The 23,980-nt window shown below is 45.4% G+C and overlaps 1 protein-coding gene and 1 long non-coding RNA gene across 12 annotated transcripts in view; both read left to right on the top strand.

Moving 5' to 3' along the window:
* The first annotated feature begins 666 nt into the window (after window positions 1-666).
* On the top strand, window positions 667-17,362 carry LOC101902944 (uncharacterized). The gene is made up of 3 exons (XR_009490591.1): window positions 667-10,800; window positions 12,239-12,361; window positions 16,617-17,362. It is a non-coding gene; the product is annotated as an uncharacterized lncRNA (long non-coding RNA).
* A 4,399-nt stretch (window positions 17,363-21,761) lies between these two features.
* Window positions 21,762-23,980, top strand: part of KMT2A (lysine methyltransferase 2A) — a 77,938-nt gene continuing 75,719 nt past the window's right edge. For all 11 annotated transcript variants that reach the window (XM_059875010.1, XM_059875017.1, XM_059875011.1 and 8 more), the window contains exon 1: window positions 21,762-22,214. In XM_059875010.1, coding sequence (XP_059730993.1) covers window positions 21,783-22,214 — 432 coding nt within the window. In that variant the 5' untranslated portion in view covers window positions 21,762-21,782. The remainder of the gene's footprint in view (window positions 22,215-23,980) is intronic.

The raw sequence follows: 23,980 nt of genomic DNA on the forward strand, positions 1-23,980 counted from the left end.
ATGAAATATCCTGTAGGTATTTAACAGAGTTATGATTTAGCACTGTCCTTGGGTCTAAATAGTATATTATGTCCTGAAATAAATGTAAGTGATTGGTATAAGCCTGTCATCTTGAGCCATTTTATTGAGGATTGGGAATGATTTAATCATTCATTGGCATTTCCTGGGGTTCTTACCATCTATGAATAGCTCACTGGTACATTTCTGAATCTGTGGTGACTCTTTTGCAGCCACTGCACAACATGGAATAGCAGTTGTTGATAACCAAAAGATGATTGCCTGTTGGAAAAGCATGGCACACAGTATAGTATTAATCCTTTAACAGTATTGAACCTTTATCCAGTCAATCCCAAATTCACCAGCTGGCTCAGAATGCTGCTGCTTCAGCCAGTAAAGGGCACAGCTTTTCTTCATGATAGGCAAGAACTCTCCACGGAGACACTGCTACTCTGAACTGTGAGATAATGCCTAGCTTGCTGCAGGTGGTCAAAACTGAAACTACCTCTTTTCAAAAGCATTCAGTAACTTAAAATATGCATAGCAGAAGACTGAGAAAACCCTACTACAATAATGGTGATTTTCATGAGTTTCTCTAGTGCATGTGTGAGTGAGTAGTGCAATTAATTTTTTTTTAATATAAAGGTATTATGTGGTCCGCTGGCACTAGTAAGAACCTACAGAGTGTGGTTGATTCATGATATGTAATGTGATTTTGTTTTGACCACATGGTCACACCAGAAGGTCCTCAAAATAAATATTTACTACTCACTTCACTACTACTTCCTCCTCCTCTGCCATCTGGCATACCTCTGGTGTGTGGTGGCTAACAGTGTATGTACAGCATTCTCTTGTGTTAAAATAGCAGTGGACTCCATGAAGCAGCCATTTCTGCAGGCCTGTTGATTTTGACCTCCTAAACCCCAAATGTCTTGCCTCGTAGCACAGAACCGTTCAGGCTGTCTTTGACTGAAGTTTTTTGTGTCAGGTTTTTGCTGTTGGCAACTTCAGTGTACTTCAGATATTTATGGTGCACCTCCTAAATGCAAGTATGCTGAATGGTCGAAACATTCATGAACAAGACTGTTGACTGTTTCACAGAGCTTGGTCTGGTTACTCTAAGTTACCCTCTAAGTTGGGGTAACGTGTGGTGTTCTATAATGAAGAAAGTGCAAGGTGTGAATGGAAGAGTTCAACCCAGAGTCCCAAAGAAAGGGAGGCTGTCAGAGGACCTAATATCTAAAGTAAACCAGAAAAGTAAGAACCAAGAAAAATGGAACAAGTATACTGAGCAGGTAAAACAGTCTTGCAAAACTAGTGAATGAGAGAAGATCTGGTGCATTTGAGGTTGTTCTGAGCACAGTACAGCTGACTCCAATTACAGAGATAGTGAAGTGAGACCAGAGATAGTGGGGAACATATCATATTTGTATAGCACTATCTCATTTAGCCCTCAGCTTTCCTCTGAGGCATGTGGCATAAATGGTAGATCTACTTAAGAAGTCAGGAACTAAGCATCAGAAACACTTGGTGATTTGGCTAGGATCCCATAATCAATGGGACCACAGTTGGGCTCCAGGGGTGATCCCACGTAGTCTCTGCCCCTCCTTTACTCCTTACATACTTCCTCCCGTTGAATCACAGTTCCATTCTGTGTTGTACATCCTCAGTCCTTTGCCCTGCTATCAAACTGTTAAGCTTTTTTATCCCATTAGATGTCAGGCTACTTAATCTTATGTAAAGTGATACCTAGTTTTGTGAGACTTAATATTTCCTAATTCGTGTGGTTTTCATTTCTACTGAAGTATAATTGGGTATGACCATGATCACTTTTCAGATGAATACAATAGCACTTCCACCAGAGATTCCCTTACCAGGCCTGTTTGCCAAATGAAAGGCCCTGATACTATTAAAATACTGATAAAATACATGCCAGGCCTTTAGCCTTGACAATATGCCTTAGCCTTGCTTTAATCTCATTCTGCTACCAATCAGGGTTTCAGCCACAGTTTCTAACCAGTCCCCATAAGGCTCGAAGCTTTAATTTTCAGATTATGTACCCATTGCCCCTGATTGTCATGGTTTTCTACCACTCACCAGGCCGCTCTATATTTCTTGGTAATTTTTTTCTCCTGACTGTATGTCACTCTACAAGACTATTTCTGTCTTAATTCTGGGTAATTTCAACATACACATGGATCAGTAGTTTTCAGAGAAAGGAAACATAGAAATTTAAAATTCTCAGGCCCTACCTAGAACCTAGGTGTGGGATCTGGCAATCTGTTTCAACTGGCTCTCTGTAATTTTTGATGCATGCTAAAGTTTGACATAACTGATGCTTCCAACAAACTATCCTCAGTTCCCTTAAAAAGTCCAACAGTTATGTCTTCACCTGCCTTGGGCACTCATTCCTGTCATTACCAAGAAATTCAACCAGTCCATAGTTCCAGTTTCACACATCCTTTTCTCTTGGTCACCTGTTACTTATCTTTCCAGCCCATTCCCTCTAATAGCCCAACTATTAATTTGGAGTTACCATGACCATCAATAAATTGACACCTCCCTCACACTTGATGTCCTCTTTTCCTTCCTTACCCAGTTTATTTACATTCCATAGTCTTTTCAGGATCTCTGTCTTAAACCCTGAACTGCCTTGCCTCTCATTTTGTTGTATTCATTTGCCAAAACCACATCCTTGGCCAAATCCGCTTAGTCTTAGTCTGTACTTGCGCCCGTGTAGCTGAGTGCAGCTGGAGGAAACAGCCAAGGTGGCTAGCCTCACTATATTCATGATCAAAACCTTAAGAAGGCGCTCAGTGCTACCAGACAACCACACTGTTTCTCTGGGCTGCGATTTGTGTCAGCTGATGACCTGGCTTGCTACTTCACTAAGAAAACCGAAACAATTGGAGAACTTCCATTGACCCACAGCATCATCTCACATAGCCCTATCTGCACTCATAAATATTCTCTACCTTGCCTAGATCATGCTCCTTTTTAAAGCCAGTCCCTCTATTCAAGGTCTGTGCTGCTATCATTTCTGCCCTTTTCCTACATCATTAGTTTCTCCCCCTATTCTGTTATTCCTAAGAGTGTATATATATATATATATTATCTAACCCATTTTTTTTTTTTTTTTTACAAAATTAGCCCCTCTTTGCAGCAAAACACCTCAAAAGTTATCAGTATTCAATATCTCCAAATCCTTTTCTCCCTTCAACCCATTCCAATCCAGCACTTATTCCTACTCCTCCACTGAAACAGCTCTGACACATTAAATGGGTCACTTCTCAATCCTCACTTCATTTGATCTTTCAGTAAAATTGGCCTCAGCTATTTCCTCCTGCTTGATGCACACTCTGATAGACTTCCAGAGCTTTCTTTTGGCCTTCCTCCTTCCTTGCTTTTTGCTCACTTTTCCAGTTCCTTTTCTGGTCTCCTTTCCTTTGAACTATTCCAAACATCAGGCTCAGTTCTCCCTGTGCATGCCCACCCCTCCCTGCCATCATTCCATTAAAAACTTCCCTTAAAGGGAGATCTCATCTAGGCTTAGGGTTTGACACATTAACTGACAACTCTCCAATTTATAGCTCTAGCCTATACCTCTCCTCTGAACTCTAGGCTTATATGCCTCTCCACCTCCACTTGGGTGTTTAATAGACACTCAATATATCCAAACTGAACTCCTGATTTTCTTCCCCATTCCCACCCCAAACCAGCTCCACAGTTTTCCCCCTCTTAGCTGATGGCAGCTCTGTCCTTCAGGTTGCCAAGGCTAAAGACCTTTGGAGTCATCCCTGATTCCTGTCTTTGATGTTCCACATCAATCCTTCAAGAAGTCCTATTGGTTCTACCTTCAAAATATGTCTGTCTCTTACAACCTCCACTGCTAACACCAAAGTGCTGTCTTCTCACGGGGACTGCTGAAATGCCCTTATACATGGCCTCCCACTTCCAAGATTCCTGTCTGTGGTCCATTCTTTACTTCAGGCAAAGTGATCTTATCAAAAGGTAAGTCAGATTATGTCACTCCTCTGCTCAGAATACTTCAGTGGTTCCTGCCTTGCTCAGATTCAAAGCTAAACCTGAGTAGGCTTACAGTAGGCTACAAGGCCCAACAAGATCTGGCTTTCACCTCCCTCCACCTTCTTTCTCATGCTGCTCCACTGGCCCCCTTGCGCTTTAAACATACCAGGCAACTCCTGCCTTAGCACTACTGATTACTTAGCTTGAAATGCTCTCCCTCAAGGTACTCCCGGGGCTGGCTTCCTCGCCTCACTCAGTATTTTCAGTGTGAGCTTCCCCAAACATCCTAATTACAATTGCCAGAAACCTCCCTCCAAATACCCCTCTCCTGCCCTGCCTTTTTCCAAAAATTTCAACTTCTAACATTCCACATGATTTACTGGTTTGTTATGTTTATTGATTTACCTGGCTAAAATAAATGCAAACCCCAAAAGGCCAGAAATTTTTAAAAATCTATTTTGTTCACTGATACATTCCAAGTTTCAAGTACATAGTCACTCAATACAGATGTGATGAATAATTTAATTTATCCATTAATGAACATGTACCTTTATAAATTCTATTCCCTCTGCCTTTATCCTCTTTCTACCTGTATATCTCTGTTGTACTTCGAGAAGTCTTTTCTGATTTTTGTAAACTGCTTCCCTTTGTCCTCCTATTGGGCCTCTTAACAGCACACAGCATTGTACCCTAATGACACATTTAACATTTGTTATTCCCATTGCTAAACTATAAGCTTTTTAAGGAAGGTACAGTGTCTAATTCAGCTTTGTAATCCTAGTCTATCACATTGTCTATCTGGCTTGTATATCATAGGTTTTCAAACAGTAAATCAGCAAACTCTAACTTACTGTGTTTGGTGCTAGGTTGATAAACAGCAGAGTTTAGTGGCAGTTTGCCACAGAGGGAGATGCAGGCCTGGGGGACTCATTTCCTGAAAGCCTGCAGGCTCAGACTGCTACAAAGCTGATGCCAGCTGAGTCACTCCTGCATCTCAACCTCTAACTCTGAACCTCAGAGGTTTGGACCTCTGATTAGCAGACCTTCACTACCAAGCAAGGTTAATTTAACCCAGGGCTGCCTTCTCATAAGGCCTCGGAGGGAAGAGTGAGAGTGTGGCAGCAGAAGCTCCTTTACAGAAGACCTAGCCTGAAATCTGAAAATCCTAGAAACTCCTTCGGCATTGATCATCTTAACTCCCTCTTTCTCTGCCACACCTGCCTTTCAGGATTTATGTCCTTCATAGAGCTGAAAGAAGCACATCATACCTAAGTTTGTAGCACCATACTCTTCCTGATAGGATTTACACACGCAGACCATGAAAGGATTTTTATAGGAATTATATGTTGAACTCATGGCACAAAGTAAAAAAGTTTAGAGCCTTGAAGTTGTAATACATTCCAGTGTTGTCAAGTCCAAAAGCAATTAAAACACTGTTGGATGCTTTTTGAATTACAGCCTCCTTGTTAAAATGGCTATTGTTTCCCCTAAGGATCACTTACATTTTTACCTTGACGTCATCTCACTTTAGGTCTCAAGAGGGTAAGGAAGTTAATAGAACAAGTGAATAGATATAGTTCTGAGATAACAGTGAATTCCAACGTGATGGTAGAAAAATGGTTACCATTTCTAATGACCTTTCAGGTGGAGGCATAGAAAGAAAGCCATATAAGCCCAGGATTTTTGTTTTTGTTTTTAAAGTAATGTTAGCCAAGTAAATATTATCAGCAGTGATGTTTTGATCATCATTGCCTTACTTTGAATCCTGTTATGATTTCATCTGAATATTGAATATTTCTAGTAGAAGGATGCCTTATTGCATGATAGCCACGTTACTGCTACATGAGGGAAACTAATTTCCACTTCACTGGAGGCTCCAAATTTCACCCCACTGCACTGAAGGTAAACACTCGAGCCAAATGGCCCTGGATTTGAGACCCTGGAGTTTGTTTACTCCACCATCACCATCTGGCCCCCCATCAACCCATCCCAGAAGAAAGCTGCCTCTGAAGACTGAGAAGCAAGGCTCTCAAAGCAGTCTATGGGAAGGCCTCCATAAAGGACACATCAGCAGCAAAACTCTTTCTTTTCTCTTAAAATGGCATCTATCGCTGCATGTTTTCCTTATTTGCCGGCCTCAGCTAAGGCAAAGGCCTTATGCAAGTTGGCAGAAGCCCCTTAGCTTAGAAGTTTTTAAACAAAATTTTGCTCTCCTCACTTTTCAGTGTAGAATGAAATGAAGTGGAACCGTTGGCCAGAGATGAGTGAATCAGGGTTAGAGAACTGGAATGCAGGACCTGATTCCTGGTTTCCTAACTCTTAACTACATCCTCTCTATGCTCGGATATTTAAACCGGTTATTGCACTGTGAGGGCAGGAATGGGAGAGGGGGATGGTTTGCTTTTTATGTGTTTATTCACAAACTTACATCTGAACTCTAACTCATGAGTTATGTGAGGCACTATGTGAGTTTCACTAGACACTTCAACTTCAGCAGGAACAAGTAATGATTCATAATGTATCATTTGTTTTAGAGTCCCATAATTTTTCCTGGGTCTTAAGCAATAGGATTTTCTAGATGTCACTAGACAGAACTCCGAGAAGAGAATAGGGCTAAAGAGAAAATGCTAAATGCTAATCCTAATTATTTTAAAAGTCAAATTAACCAGTGATCCTTTAACTACCAGGTCTCTACCCATAATGTTTCAAAATAAATTTCCAGTTTTTAAACTTGATATGTAACTGCACCCATTAGAGATATTAATAAATGCAGCTTTTAAAGCAGGCTTACATTTTTGTGTCACAGGTTATGACGTCTTTGCCTTGTGCAGTGATGGCTGTGTTCTCATGCTTTTGCTTGTTTGGTTTTTTACCTTAATTATCTACCAAAAGATATACAGTGGGTATTTTTTTAAGTCTAGGAATAAATTAAGCATAATGCTTGCATTGTACTATAGAGTAAAAAACATATCAAAACAGCCTTACTCAACCTGCCTTGAAAAAAAATTACCTTTGGGACATCTTCCAGGACAGTCATGATTGCTGGAGAGAAAATAACCAAATGTTTGTGACTCAAAAGGCTTCTTCAAGTGACAATAAATTCTAGTCTTTCAGTGCTAACATCTTCAATTGTGGAAATTGATCTCAGAATTCAGGAATTGGTAGCTTCCAGCTCCTCTGAGAATATCCCTCAATCAACAAGTTGTCCATCTAGCTAAGGGACAGCTTCCTAGAATTAAGACTGAAGAACCTAGGTTATAATTAACTCAGACTTCCTCCTCTTGTACCTTGGCCATGACCTTAATCCTCACCTAAAGTTTCCATCCCATCTACGGATAAAATTTGTTCTTATTTAGACCAACTGAATTCTAGTCTTGTGTGTTAAGATGGGTTAGCATTGGTGACTGAAAGGAATCCTAAACCAATTTCAGACCATTTAGTTAGGTTTTAAGCATGTCTCAAGAAAAGATAGACATCTCAGTGGGAGGATAACATTGTTCAGTTTTACCCTCTTTCTGCCTGTAGTTAAAAAAATAAAAATTATATGGTAATGTTAAGTCTAGTGAATTTTTTCAAAGTAGTTCTGGAGACAAGCAAAATGTTTTTAATAGTAGGAACTTCAGCCTTGATAATACACAGAAGATATTAAAAGATGATAAAATGAGAAGGGTTTTGGAATTTAGCAGCGTTCAACTGCATGGATTTAAAGTCATTTAAGTGAGACTCAGTAGGTCCACTGACTTACCTAAAGACCTCAAAGACTTTTATATTACGTGATCCCCTTGGCTCTTACAACTTCACAAGAGGTTAGGTTTATGGGATAGAGAAGAGAATCCAGTGTTTGGTAGGTATGCAAGTTGAGATTCAAAGAAACTGTTATGCACCTCTGTTCACACGCAAGTCTTCAAGAAAAGAGGAATGACTTATCTACTACATTCAGAAAAAAATAGAAACTATCTAGCACAGACGCCTTCAGTTTCCTCCCCCTCTTCAGCTGATCTATTTCTAATTATACTCTTCCCTCCTTTCTCCTCCTGGAGGAGAACATTTAAAACATTCTGTCCGAAACGATCTTTCTACCTTTGCGCTTGATGCTCTGCCTTTCCACGCTTCAGCTGAAGAGACCCACCCATTCCCCATTTTCAGTTGTTTCATTTATTTGTTCAACAAACATGTATTACACTCTTGTCATTAAGTGCTTGAGATACCGAAAATAAAAGACACATTTCCTACCTTCAAAGAGCTCAAAGGGAAGCGGTAGCAAAATAAACAATTACAAATCACACAATTATGATACACCATGTAAAGATCAGTGATAGACGTCTGCATATTATGCTATGGTTGCGTACACAAGAGAGGTTGAAGAAGGCTGGGGTGGAGGGCATGGCACCTGAGATGGCTCTAGAAGTTAGATACCGAAAGGGGAAACAAGGACTTTTTAGACAGAGGGAATAACATGCACCAAAGCGTGATCGTAGGAGAGAATTTAAAGTCCATAAGACAGGAACAAAAGGAATAGATGTGCTGGAGGCAAGGGGTGAGGGGAAAGTTAGACCAAATAACAAAGGATCATGAAGATGATAAGAATTATTAAAGTATTCTAAGGATGGAAGTAATATGGTCAGATTTGCATTTAAGAAAGATCAGTCTTCTATCAGAGGGTGATTAGACTGGGAACTAATTGCAGTTATCCTGAAGAGAAATGAGCAATTGGGAGTGCACAGTGGTGTAATTAGTGGAGGCTATACAGAAAGAGGCATACTTTGGGGTAAACAGGAATTTAGTTTAAGGACATACAAGTGAAGATGCCTGACCAAGTGTTGGTTCTGTGTGTCTGAAATTAAAAAGAGTGATTAGTGCTGGAGATGTAAATTTGGAAGTGACAAGCACAGGGTTGGGGGGACTGGGGCCTGGCTAATGAGATGAGATTGCTTAGGAAGACTGAGTAAGCTCCAGAAGTTGAAGGCAGATGATTCTGCAGCTTTTGTTTATTGCTATACCCCCAGCACCTACAACTTGCGCCAGGTATGTAGTCAGCATTCAGTATTTGAATAAATGAATGAAATAATGAAAAGAGTTCATTATTTGAATAATGAGAACATAACTCTGAGAAACGTCACCATTTAGGGGTGGACAGAGAAAAGAAGCCACCGAAGGGATTTGAGATAGCAAGGTTAGAGAAGTAGGAGGAAAAGCAGAAGGAGAGTGTGAGAGGAAGCGAGCTTCCAGAAGTTCAGCAATGCTGCAAAAGACCAGGTACAACAAGAACTACAAAGTCTCCATGAGTTTTAGCAACTAGAAGGTCATGGGAGTTTATGATGGCAGTGGTTTCAATGCAGGTGGTGAGTGGGCAGATGATAGTGTTTGTAGAGTATGTGGAAGATAGGAAGGAAGTGAGGCTATGAATGTAGGTGATCTTTTCAGAAACTTGGCAGCATCTTCATTAAGCAGTTTTTCTTTCCTTTTTCATTGATACTACTCCTCAAGCTACAGATCTTAAAAACAAAAAACAACAAGAAAAAATACTTTCCCTTTAATCATTCTCAACTTATTGACCTATCTTTCTTTACACTTCTTAAGTGAATGGAAGTATGTGACTGTATCTTGAATCCTCTTTCTTCTGTTAATTCTCCTAGCATTTCTCCTTTCTTTATTTTCTGACCTAGGCAGCCCTTGCAGTGTATCACTCTATAATGAATATATATATATATAATTCGCTTATTCATTTATTTATCTATTCATCCTTGTTTCTCCTCTTTCTCTCACTCCCTATATTTAATACATCAAGAAATCCTGTGTACATGCTAAGTTGCTTTAGTTGTGTCTTACTCTTTGAAGCCCTATGGACTGTGGTCTGCCAGGCTCCTCTGTTCATGGGATTCTCCAGGCAAGAATACTGGAGTAGGATGCCACGCCTTCCCAAGGGACCTTCCTGACCCAGGGACTGAACCCAAATTTCTTATATCTCTTGCATTGGCAGGTAGGTTCTTTACCACTAGTGTCACCTGGGAAGCCCCCCTCAAACCCTTACTCTAGCTTCAAAATATATCTGGAGTCTGCTCATTTCTCATCACCTCCACATTACCTCCCAAGGCCAAGACTCCATCACCTCTCACTTGGACCGCAGCAGTCACCTGCCAGCAGACCTCCCCACCTTCACCCTTGCCTCTCTATTGTCTATTCTTACACCAACAACCAAAGTGGTCCTTTCAAGTATAAATTGACTATTTGGTCAGTCTACTGTGAAGAACCCTCCAGTAGCACATCATCTCACTTTAATTCTCTGTGGGATCTGAAGCACCCCCTCGCCCATTACTTGGCACAACTCGTTTCTCCCACTGTTCCTGTCATTGACCTTACTCCAGCCACAGTGGCCTCTTTGTTGTCCCAAACCCACTCCACCTCAGGCCATCTGCATTTTTCAGTTTATACTCAGAACACTCTTCCCACAGACATCATTTAGTTTACCCTCTCACTTCCTCAGCACACTGTTCAAATAAATAGCCCCTTAACCCAAAGGTCTCCACTGGCCAGCCTTCATACACAATTGCACCTTAGTCTCTCCCGGTTCTCCACCCTCTTCATCCTACTTACACAGCACTTGTCACCAGTTGACTTACGATGGTGACTTGTACGATGGTGACTTGTTTGTTGTCTGTTTCTTTCCACTAGAGTCTGAGCACCTACAAACAGTCCCTACCAAGAGCACCTCCCTTAGAGAAGCGGAGACAAAGATAACCAAGAAACTATTCCTGCCCTTGAGGAACCCACACTTCAGTGAGTCATCCAACCTAACAAGTAATTAGAATGGAAATACTCAAAGCAGTCTGGATGCCAGAGTTAGGCCTCGGGGAGCAGTGCGGTTTGGGGTAGCAGTTCGGGTGCTCTCCCGCCGGGGTAGTAGTTACAACCATGAGTTCACTCTAAGAGAATGTGAGAAACAAAAAGCACTCAGGAGACACCAGCGTCTAACGGGTGAAGGACAGAGGAAGCAGCCATGAAGAAGATGTGAAGACAGGCTGGAAGAATGGAAGAAAGATAAGAAGAGGAGCTCACTGAGGTTGCAGCTACTATTAATATTTTATCTTTCTAGAATATTACTGGAGAAGGTGATGGTACCCCACTCCAGTACTCTTGCCTGGAAAATCCCACGGATGAAGGAGCCTGGTAGGCTGCAGTCCATGGGGCCGCTAAGAGTCGGGCACGACTGAGCGACTTCACTTTCACTTTTCATTTCATGCATTGGAGAAGGAAATGGCAACCCACTCCAGTGTTCTTGCCTGGAGAATCCCAGGCACGGGGGAGCCTGGTGGGCTGCTGTCTATGGGGTCGCACAGAGTCGGACACAACTGAAGCGACTTAGCAGCAGCAGCAGAATATTACTAACAATTATAGCAGTGAACAAAATTATTAGCAATTTGCTGGGAACTTCCTGGTGGTTCAATGGTTAGGACTCGGCACTTTCATTGCTGGGACCCAGGTTCAATTCCCTGGTCGGGGAACTAAGATCCCACAAGCCAAGTAGTGTGGCCAAAAAAAAAAAAAAATTGCTACATGCCATTACTGTTCTAAGCATGTTCCATATTTTCACACATTAAAACTCACAACAATCCAGGAAGTTAGGCACTAGTATGGCCCTGTTTTACAAGGAGGGAATATTTTCACTTATCCAAGGGTACCCACCTACTGAGAAATAAAGATTAGAACCCAAATTGTTTGAGCTTGTACTCTTTTTTAAAAAACAAAATATTTATTTATTTTAAAATTTATTTGGATGCCCCGGTCTTAGTTGGGGGCATGTGGGATCTAGTTCCCTGACCAGGAACCGAACCCTGACCCTCTACATTGGGAGAGTGGAGTCTTAGCCACTGGACCACCAGGGAAATCCTGAGCTTGCACTCTTAATCACTATGTTGTTATCCATAATATGATACTATGCCAGGTGTATATGCCTTTTCCTATTTTATTGAGTACATATAGGTCAGGTACTGTTCTAGGCATGGGCTTCCCTGGTGGCTCAGACGATAAAGAATCTGCCTACATGGAGACGCAGGTTCAATCCCTGGGTCAGCAAGATCCCCTAGAGAAGGAAATGCCAACCCACTCCAGTATTCTTGCCTGGGAAATCCCATGGACAGAGGAGCCTGGCGGGCTACATACAGTCCATGGGGTCACAAAGAGTCGGACATGACTGAGTGACTTTTCATTGTTCTAGGCTGTGGATACAGAGCAGTGAAGTGGACCAGGTCCCTCCCTTCACAGAGTGCATGTCCTTGTGGGGGAGACTGATGTGAAACAAGTCCGGAGATACAAGTGCTGTGAAGAAACACAAAATAGGGTAAGGTATCATGAATGACAGTGGTAGCCTCTCTGAGAAGGTGACATTTAAGTAGAGGTCTGAGGAAGTGAGCAAGTGAGCCAAGAGGATATCTGAGGGAAGAACATTCCAGGCAGAGGGAACAGCCAGTGCAGAAGCCTTAAGGTGTGGGTGTGCCGGTGTGTTCCAGGAACTGCAAGGAGGTCAGAGCAGCAGGAGCAGAGTGAACTAGAGTGGGAGATAAGGTTGGAAAGATACAGAAAGGCTTCCAGGACGTATGGTTAAGTGAAAAAGATTAAGGGATAAGCATAGTACATAGTTTGTATGGTATAATCAATCACATTGAGTAAAAAAGAATGTGAGTGTGTCCGTGTGTACATCCATACAGATAAATGAATAAATATATATTTGTTTATATTCTGAAGTAATAGACAAACTTAAAAGGGTGATTCCTTTCTGAGGAAAGGAAAGGATATTTACACTTCTTATTTTATACTCTTTCCTATTGTTTGAAAAATTTTACCATGTGTATGTTACTTTTATAATAACCATAATAATAGCTAAAAAAGAAATAAACTCTTAACCAGGTGTTAAGGGGATCCAGCTAAAATCCTCTTTCCCTTTATGGCTGAGCCTCTCCAAAGTTGCCTCCACCAGCTTCTTGCCCTCTCCCTGTTCTCTTCGACCAAACACAGTCCGACTCCAGACTCTCATCTTCCTTGGGCTCACCTGTGACTTCCCTGGCACCATAAGGAACACTCTTCATTCCTTTTGCTTTTGGACCCCTCTGCTACGTTTGACATTGTTTATAGCTCCTCTGTTTGAAGCTCCTTCTCCCTTGGCTTCCCTCTTGCCCTCTTTTACTCACAGATCATTCTTTTTTTTTATATATTTCATTTTTGAATTATTATATATATATATATATATATATATATATATATATATATATATATATTTGGCTCTGCTGTACAACATGTGGGATCTTAGTTCCCCCTGTAGTGGAAGCATGGAGTCAACCACTGCACCTCTAGAGAAGTCCCACCCTGAGCGTCCTTTCTCAGTCTCGTTCCACTGGCTACTCTTTGTTAGCTTACCCAATAGGAAGATAGGTTTCTTCTGATTCGATTCTTGACCCATCTGCCTCTGTGTGCCACACACACCCTTCTGTGTGGTCTCATTCCTGCCCATAGTTTCAGCAACCCTCTTCATACTTCCAAGTCCCAGATCTGTATGTTTAGATTTTTCTCCTGAGCTCTAGTCTACGATTCCAACTGCCAATAGGCAGTCTAATAAGTTGTCTAATAAGACAACTCCACCTGCAGATCTCACAGGATATCAAACTCCACTGTTCTAAAACCAAGCTTTTCTGGTGGCTCAGTGGTAAAGAATCCACCCGCCAATGTAGCAGACAGGGGTTCAATCCCTGACCTGGGAGGATCCCACTTGCTGCGGAGCAACTAAGCCTGTGAGCTACAAAGAAGAGTAGCCCCCTCCTCACTGCAATGAGAGAAAAGCCCACACAGCAACAAAGACCCAGCACAACCCAAAATAAAAGTAAATAAACTTATTTTAAAAATAAATAAATAAAACCAAGCTCATCATCTGCAAGCAAAAATACCTTCCTCCTCCTGTTGTCCTTATCTTAGTTGGTGGTATCACCACCTGCTGGATTGACCCAGCTGACAACCTGAGACAAACCCCTTTTTCATCCTCTAGATCAAAATGGACACCAAAAGTCATTCTATCTGCTAAGTAGCTCCAGAAGCTGTGCTCATTCCTGTTATGTTCACTACCTAGGCACGCTTCATCTGGACTACTACGTGTGGACAAATGAGTCTGAAGCCATAGGAAGAGGTCAGAAATATCATCACTTCATCTTCTACCTCTAGTTTCAAGATCAGCCTGCTTCCTTACACCCAGTTGCCAAGTGATGTGGCACAAATTCCATCATATCAGTCCCTGTTTAAAATCTATCCATTTCCCCCTAATCTTTCTAGAATAAATTCCAAACTCCTTAATATGATCTTACCAGTCATTTTTTTTTTATGGCCATGCCTCATGGGTTGTGGGATCTTATTTCCCCAACCAAGGATTGAACCTGGGCCCTCAGCAGTGAAAGCGTGGAGTCCTAACCACTGGACCGCCAGGTAATTCCCTGGCCAGTCATTTTTTGACACTGCCTCATGTACCTAATGTGTGGGCAATACTGAAGCCTTGTTTCTCAAAGGCCTCTTTCCTTTTCAAGTTTCTGTGGAATTTTTGTAACATAGCATCTTTGTACCTCCAGATCTAACATAATACCTGGTACAAAGTAGATGTTCAGTACATGCTCATTGAATAAAGATGCGCACAGAGGTTGAAGGTAAGAAACCAATCAGAAAAAAAGAAAGAAAGAAAGAAACCAATCAGAAGACGACTTTGTTGTTGTTGTTCAGTTGCCAGGTCTTGTCCCACTCTTTGCAATCCCAGGGACTGCAGCACGCCAGGTTCCTCTGTCCTCCACTGTCTCCCCGAGTTTGCTCGAATTCATGTTCACTGAGTCAGTAATGCTATCTAGCCATCTCATCCTCTGCCACCTCCCTTCTTTTGCCTTTAATCGTTCCCAGCATCAGGGTCTTTTCCATTGAGTCAGTTCTCATCAGCTGGTCAAAGTGGCCAGAAGAGTACTATATAAGAGTACAAGTTAGAGGTGACCAGGAAGAAAGGGAAAGGAAACGCTTTAGTGCAACATTTCCTTCAAGGTTCAACAGGGTGAAGTGGTAATTATCAAATAGGAATTATTCCTATCATCTTTCTCTCTTTGAGAGATGCACACTTTGATACTCACTTTGTACAATTTCAGATGGAGACAATGTAGCTGATTTTAAATAAAATGTATTTTTATAAAAATCCAGGACATGCAACTCTGACAAAATAAAACACTTTGGGTATAAATCCCAAGGTCCAAGAGTGAAGCTGGGAAGGGTCATTTATTCCACAAACATTAACTGAGCTGATATAGACACTACTCAGCATAGGGGATACAAAGCAAAGCAATATGCAGTGCCTGTTCCCAAAGAGCTCAAGGCTCCCGAATTATCCAGTCTTTGCCTTTGGCCAAGACTACAGCCTAATCCTTTACAGAAAGCTAGCTGCTCATGCTGGGGCAATTATTTAAAGTCCTTTTAGTCATAGATGCAGCTATACTTACTTTTTCTGGAATGGAAATTCATGAAAGGGGCAGTAGCGAAATGTAATCACTGCCTCCTTAATGCATAGGCGCCTTCACAGAAGGCTCCCCTGGTGGCTCAGACTGTAAAGAATCTGCCCGCAATGCAGGAGACCTGAGTTCTATCCCTGAGTCCAGAAGATTCCCTGGAGGAGGGAATGACAACCCATAGAAGAGTAATGGACTTGGCCCTTCCTTCACCAAAGAAAGCAACATCTAAGGATTCTGAACTGTCCGCCATTCAGTGATGATCAAGTCTTCCTATGGGCCAGTCTGAATGACCCAGCTACCATTCTTTTCTTAGTTCCAGGACTTTGGGGACAACTAACACAATGTTTTCCATTGGGGACCTGTTTGGAGAAAGGAAATTGCTTATTTGAGAGGAGGTATATTCACCAGTGACTAAGAAAGTGTTTCTATCTGAATGAGAGAGAATACACTTTACTTGGATTAGGTCATTCAGTCTTCATTGATATTCTTATTTTGCAGATTAGGAAATTGAGGCATCATGAGCCTAGGTGCCCGGTTCAAGATCACATAACTACAACTACTGAATCTGAGCATACGATTGTTGTTGTTCAGTCGCTCAGTCATGTCTGTTTGTGACCTCATGGACTGCAGTAAGCCAGGCTTCCCTGTCCTTCACTGTCTCCCAGAGTTTGCTTAAATTCATGTCCATTGAATCGGTGATGCCATCCTACCACGTCACTTTCTATTGCCCGCCTTCTCCTCCTGCCTTCAGTCTTTCCCAGTATCAGGGTCTTTTCCAATTAGTCGGCTCTTAGCATCATGTGGCCAAAGCATTGGAGCTTCAGTTTCAGCACCAGTTCTTCCAATGAATATTCCAGGTTGATTTCCTTTTAAGACTGACTTGTTTGATCTCATTGTCCAAGGGACTCTCAAGAGTCTTCTCTAGCACCACAATTTGAAAGCATCAATTCTTTGGTGCTCAGCCTTCTTTATGGTCCAACTCTCATATCCATACATGAGTACTGGAAAAACTATAGCTTTGACTATAATGACCTTTGTCAGCAAAGTAATGTGTCTCCTTTTTAATCTGCCATCTAGGTTTGTGGTGACTTTTCTTCCAAGGAGCAAGCGTCTTTTAATTTCATGTCTGCAATCACCATCTGCAGTGATTTTGGAGCTCAAGAAAATAAAATTTGCCACTGTTTCTCCTTTTCTCCCATCCATTTGCTACGGAACTGGATGTCATGTTCTTTGTTTTTTGAATGTTGAGTTTAAAGCCAGGTTTTTCACTCTCCTCTTTCATCCTCATCAAGAGGCTCTTTAGTTACTCTTCACTTTCTGCCATTAGAGTGGTAGGAGTAAGAATTACATGTGTGCTAAGTTGATTGAGTCATGTCCGACTCTTCGGGACACCATGGACTGCAACCTGCCAGTATCCTCTGTCCATGGGATTCTCCAGGCAAGAACACTGGAGTGGGTTGCCATGCTCTCCTCTAGAGGATCTTTCAACCCAGGGATTGAACCCATGTCTCTTAAGACTACTGCCTTAGCAGGTGAGTTCTTTACCTCTAGAGCAACCTGGGAACCCTGGGAGTATGAATTAGTACAATCTTAACAAGGGGGCAACTCAGTCTTTACAGGGGACAATGTGGCAACATTTATCAAAATTATAAGTGTACATACCTTTTGACCTAGCAATTCCACTTCTAGAAATTATACTACAGACATAGTTACACATTTGCAAAATAAGATATGTTCAAGGTTGTACACTGCAGGATTGTTTGAAAGTTTGGAAATAACTTGTGTACACTAACAGAGAACTAGTTAAATAAATTATGCTTCATCTATTCCACACAGCCCCCTTCAAGAATAAGGAAATGCTGTCTACTGATCAGAATGATTTCTAAGATTTCTAAGCAGGATCCAGGAAATGGGTTTGATAGTCTTTCATTTGTGGAAAAACGTCTATATGTATTTGCTTGTATAGGTATAGACTATCTTTTGAAGAATATACAAGAGATTGATAACCTTAGTTGCCACTAAGAAAGGATAAGGTATGACTGTGGGAGGGAAGTGGAGGGAAGTTAAGAGTAGAGTGAAAACTTCTTTAAATTTGTAACCATATGTATATATTAGATATTCAAGAAAAATAAACTGAATTAAAATTTAAAATAAAAAATAATAAAGCACATGCAGTTTACAGTAACTTATGAGTAAGGCATAGAATGTCTTCTTTTAAAAAATACATTCACATTGTTGGGACTTCCCTGGTGGTCCAGTGGCTAAGATTCTGTGCTCCCAATGCAGGGGGCCTGGGTTTGATCCCTGGGCAGGGAACTAGATTCCACATGCTGCAACTAAGATCCTGTGTGCCACAACTAAGACCTGGTACAGCAAAAAAAAAAAAAAATATATATATATATATGTATATACAGTCACATTGGTGTGCAGCTATTACCACATCCATCACCGTAACTCGTTCCATATTATAAATCTGAAACTCTACCAATTAAACAATAACACCCCATTTTCCTCTCACTCCATCCTCTGGCAACCATTCTACTTTGTCTTTACGTTTTTGACTACCCTAAGTATCTCATATAAGTGTGTGTGCTGTCACTTCAGTTGTGTCTGACTCTGTGCAACCCTATGGACTGTAGCCCATCAGACTCCTCTGTCCATGGGATTCTCCAAGCAAGAATACTGGAATGGGTTGCCATGTCCTTTTCCAGGGGATCTTCCTGATCAGGGATCAAACCCATATCTCCTATGTCTCCTACACTGGCAGGCAGGTTCTTTACCACTAGTGCCACCTGGGAGTGAAGTGAAAGTTGCTCATTCTTTGTAACCCCATGGACTATACAGTCCATGGAATTCTCCAGGCCAGAATACTGGAGTGGGTAGTCTTTCCCTTCTCCAGGGTATTGAACCCAGGTCTTCCACATTGCAGGCAGATTCTTTACCAGCTGAGTCACCAGGGAAGCTCAAGAATACTGGAGTGGGTAGCCACTCCACCACTCGGTGTACCCGAACCTTCTCTAGTGGATCTTCCCAACCCAGGAATCAAACCCGGGTCTCCTGCATTGCAGGCAGATTCTGTACCAACTGAGCTATCAGGGAAGCCACCTGGGAAGCCCCATATAAATGGAATCACAATATTTATCTTTTTATGATTGATTGATTTTATTTAGCATAATGTCCTCAAGATTCATCCATCTTGTAACATATTTCAGAACTCCCTTTCTTTTTTAAGGCCAAATAATATTCTATTGTATGAGCATACCACATTTTGGTAATCCATTCATTAGTTGATGAATACTGGGTTTGTGTCCATGTTTTGGCTATTGTGAATAATGCTGCCATGAACATGGGTATACAAATACTTCCTCAAGACTGTGGTTTCAAGTTTTAGGGGGGTATATACCCAGAAGTGGAATTGCTGGAGTAATTCTTTTTTTCCAAGGAACCACCATACTGTTTTCCACAATGGTGGCACCATTTTATATTCCTGCTTACAGTGCACAAAGGTTCCAATTTCTCCACATCTTCACCAACATTTGTTTTCCATTTAAAAAATAATAATAGTCATCCTAATGAGTGTGAGGTAGCATAGTATGTCTCTCGGGGAATCAGCAGTATGGTTAGACCCCAGTGAGATTTAGTTTTGCACTTACTTACTAGCCTTGTGATTTTGGACAATACACCAGTTTCCCCATTCATCAAATCAGAATTATCTCGGAGGGTTGGTGAGAACTGAAAGTGCATAAAGTACTCAGGCTCACAGAAAGCACTCGACAGATGTTATTGTTTCTGCCTTAAGAGCTCCAACAATAAACCAAATTCTGACTTGCTCGTGCTCCTTTTGGACTAGTCAGGAGGCAAAGAGACAAATCAGATGATTTTATCAAGTTTTCTACTTGGAGGCTTGAGTCTGAGGACTTAACACAATCTTCAGGGACATTCTTCCTTCCTGCTGTCCCCACTGAACCTGCAGACCTCCCACCTGTGCCCTAAGAAGTATGTTTGAAATGAAGAGGTTACTCAGAACCCAGCAGGTTTATGTATTCTCAGGGGTGGAGGACGGGAAGAAATCCTGTTGACACAGTTTTGTAAAGCCTGTCACTCAGTCCCCTGCCTATTACCTCTATAGACCGTTATGCATATTAAAGAAGGGGGGGCGGCAAATACAAAAGAAAAATAAGCGAGAGAGAGTGAGAGGGGGAACAAATCAGGATGCTTGCGGGAATCCACGTGGTCGCCAATCTGTAACTGATCAGAGCAGCGACACTGAAGCAAAACCCCCAGCGCCTAACGCTAAATATATTGCAATGGAGAAACCGTCCACAATGGGGTGTCTATGTCCTTCGCAGAGTCCTGGGGCTGCCGTTTAAGAGACCCTTCCCCTGCTCCCACCCTTTTTGCACCTAGTAAACCACGCGATGTAACAACGGAATCTGGTTCTGTGTGTGCGCTCTGTGTGTGTGCGCTTTGCAAACCATCTGGGCTCCATCCTGCGCGGTTGGAACCACGATCGATCCGGGACGAGTTGGGGGAGTTGAAGCTTGCCTGTGTCTCCTCCCTTTCTCCGCTCCTCTAGGCCCCCACCCCATCGTTCGCTCAGCACAAACGTTTCGCGGGTGGAGGGACGTACGTTTTCAGCACCAGGAGGCCGTGGACCTTCTCTGGAGGCGTGCAGAGCACCCTCCAGAGGGCCAGAGCTGATTGCAACCTGCTCACCACGACCCTCCCCCTCCTCCCCAAATTCACCGCCCCAGGCTGTTATATTACTGGCCGGGCGCCGTACGGGTGCGGGAGTCCAGGAAGGCTGCGTGACCTTCCAGCGAACTCCACCTCGGCCGGGGGTTTGGGGGGGTGGGGATGGAGGCTGCCCCGGGGCCTGCAGGCTGTGTATCGATCCCCCAGCCTCAGCCAACGCAAGTTCTCCCAGTACAAACCCCTCCCTCCCTTCTGTGCTTTCCCATCCTCGCAGGCTTCTAACGCCTAGCTTGAGGCGCCCTCCCTTCTTTCCCGCAATAAAGTAAACGGGGTGGATATGCATCCCCCGCCCTAACCCTCCTCCTTCCCCCTCCCCCCTCTGCCCACTAACCCCGCGCATAGAGCTCGCCGCCGGCGGGCCCCTTTCCACCCTGTGTATCATAATGCCCAACGCTCTTCTCCTCCCCCTCTCTTAATCAGAAACGTGCTCGCGAGCCCCCCTCCCTCCGCGTGCATATATTAGGGTCTGCTTTGCATGCAGCGGCAGGCAGAGAACGGAGGAAGAAGGGGCGGGGGCGCTTTTGCCCGCCTCTTCCCTCCAGGCCCCGTTAGCCACCCAGTTTCAGCTTCGTTGTAACGCCGCCTCGTTAGCGGAGCACGCCGGGGCCCCAATGCCCGGGCGGGAGAAACAGTCCAACTCTGTGCAGAAGGGCACCCAAACCAGACGTTCCCCATCCCCGAGTGCACAGTAGGAAGAGGAGGTGGCGAGAGCCCGAACCACTCGGTGTACGCATTTTGCAGAGAGCTCCAGCATGAAAATGGGAGGGGCTCTTTTAAAAATTTTTTTATTTTTTAAAGCGCATTCATTGAGGGCCTTCCTATTTTGCATAGAGTAAACTGGGCAACAATTCCGTCTTGCCTGTAGCACAATAAGGGCTCTTTTATTCTAGAAGTGTTAAATCCGGGCTAACCCATCTCGCATCCGTGCCTCGAGGCGGAGAAGGCGCACTCTTCCCCGGCCCGGCAGCCGCGTTAGACTGGAAGCGGCTCTCGCGGGCGGTTCGATTCCCAGCGCATCCCGGGAACGTGTGTAATCGGCCTCTCGGCTCTCGAGGCTGCGGGCGGTGTGGCTCCCTCCGCCTCCATCCACCCCGTAGCCCTCGCCCCTCCCCCTCTCCCCGGAACCCGCGCTCCGCGTCGGGCTCCTGGGCTTCCTTCCCCCCGCCTTCTCCCGAGTCTGCCGCTCCCGGAGGGCGGGGCACGCAGTTATCCAGGTTGCGGGGCGGGAGGGCGGGCGGCAGGCTGCGGCCCGGGCCTCGGGATGGCATAGCGGCGGCCCGGCGTCGGCAGGGCGTGCCTGAGCCCGCTATACAGCTCGCTGGGCCGGCTGGCGCGGCCCGGCGCTCGGCATAGCGGCGGCGGCCTGCTGGCGGCCGGGCGGCGCCGGGCGGCCCAGGCAGGTTCCGGGGCCCGCGGCCCCCCCCTCGGCCTCCCCGCCCCCCTGTGTTGTCGCCTCTCCCTCTCGCTGCTTCACTTCACGGGGCGAACATGGCGCACAGCTGTCGGTGGCGCTTCCCCGCCCGACCCGGGACCACCGGGGGTGGCGGCGGCGGGGGGCGCCGGGGCCTAGGGGGCGCCCCGCGGCAACGCGTCCCGGCCTTGCTGCTTCCCCCCGGGCCTCCGGTCGGCGGCGGCGGCCCCGGGGCGCCCCCCTCCCCCCCGGCTGTGGCGGCCGCGGCGGCGGCGGCGGGAAGCGGCGGGGCCGGGGTTCCAGGGGGAGCGGCCGCCGCCTCAGCAGCCTCCTCGTCGTCCGCCTCGTCTTCGTCTTCGTCATCGTCCTCAGCCTCCTCCGGGCCGGCCCTGCTCCGGGTGGGCCCGGGCTTCGACGCGGCGCTGCAGGTCTCGGCCGCCATCGGCACCAACCTGCGCCGGTTCCGGGCCGTGTTTGGGGAGAGCGGCGGGGGAGGCGGCAGCGGAGAGGTAAGGGGGCGAGGAACCCCCCAGGTCCGGGGTCTCGACCCTCTGCGGATCCCCCCTCCCCTCCCCCATCCGGGATTGTGGAGCATCCCAATTCGGGGACCATCCCTGGGTCCCTGACCCGGGGCAAACGGCCCTCCCATCTCGGGTCCCCCATACCGGGGTGCAGACCCCAAGGCCCCCCCACCCCGGGGTTCGGACCCATCTGGCCGAGGGCCTTTGCCCCCGACCCTCCTTGCCCTGACCCTTCCCCAAATCCTTTGGCACAGACCCCCCTCCCGGGTTTCCCATCCCGGGACTGAACCCCTCCTCCCTTTCACAGATTACCTCATCCGAGCAAGATTCCTCCCTCCCTCCCTTCCTAGAGACTTGATCCCGCCACATCCCCGCCTCCCTCTCTGGGCAGATGTTTTACTCCTGGGGCAGTTTTCCTCTCGGGCATCTCTCGGGTGATGGCCTCATCCAAAGCCACGTTCTTCTCCCACCCTTGGGGATCGGTGTCCCTTCCAGCACCTTGCTTCCGAAGACCTGGTGAACCCTCGCCCGGTCCCCGGGCCAGGTTCCTACACCAGCAGCCACTCCCCCTTCCCTCACCTCCACCCGCGCCCCCCCCACCCACCCACAGCAGAGAGGTCCTCCCGTCATCCCGCCCCACCCCACCGGGAAAAAGCTACTTTCCTCTCCACCTTTCTCCCTTTGCCTCCTTTCCCTCTGAAGATAACGGTGATCTCTTCGTACAGCAGTCTGTTTCCCCCCATCTTACAGAGCTGCAGTTTCTAGCCTACGGGTAGCAGGGGCTTACACTACCTTCACTCCACCCTTTCCCTCCTTTAGAATGAAGGGTTAGTGGCATCTTTGCGGGGGGAAAATAGTCCACTGTCCCTCAGGCTCAGAGAAGAGCAGCTCTCCACCATTTCCCCTGGAGAGGAGGCAGGCTTTCCCCTCCAGCTCTGGGGAAGGGGGCCCCCGTGAGGGGAGGTGTTTGTGGGGGACTTGGGCAGCATCCTCCCAGGGGAAGCAGCTGCTGCTCTCCTACCCCACCCACTGTGCCTGAGAGCACGCAGTCTCTAGCCCTAGCTCCCTCCCGCCCTTCTTTTCTCCGTCATTTCATTATTGATCCACCTTTTCCTAGGCCAATCCTGGGGCTTGGAAGGGGTGGGGGAAGCAGGGTTGGGGTGAGGAGAGTAGATAAGGGACAGTTTTACTGGTGGCTGCTTCTGGTGGAGAGAAAGAGGGTTATGAAGAGCTTATGAAGCAAAGTTATCCTTGGAAGGAGTTAGGGCTCTCTCTGATTTGTTTTAAGGGGGACCCAGGGAGGATGAAGGGTCTCGAGATTTGCTCTTTCCACATTAGTATCGGGAGGAGAATGGGGAGGCTTTGGTAGGCATTATTCGGCCCCCTTCAGCCAAAAGGAAAGTTGCCCTGGGAAGGGAAGTTGAGTTCAGGTTCAGCCAGTGGCGTTGCGCATTTGTTTTCCATTGGGTGCAGAAGGGGGAGTTTGAATTGGAGGGAAAGGGGCAGAATGGCATGGAGGGGGGTGCTAGAAGGAGGAAGAGCAGCTGCTTGGGGCTGAAGCTGAGTGGGTAGGGGGTTGCTGCTCTGGAGTGCTCTTGATTGAAACAGAAAGGGAAAGATAACAACGAGCCGTTTCCTGCGTGCTCTGCCGTTGGTGCACACAAAATATCCTGGGCAAACCCCTGGTCCCCTATTGTGCCCTGCACCCCTTTAGATCTACGGAAAGATCCTGGGAGGAAGGGGAGGGAGGAGAT

Source organism: Bos taurus, chromosome 15 (assembly GCF_002263795.3).
Source record: "Bos taurus isolate L1 Dominette 01449 registration number 42190680 breed Hereford chromosome 15, ARS-UCD2.0, whole genome shotgun sequence".
NCBI lineage: Eukaryota > Metazoa > Chordata > Mammalia > Artiodactyla > Bovidae > Bos > Bos taurus.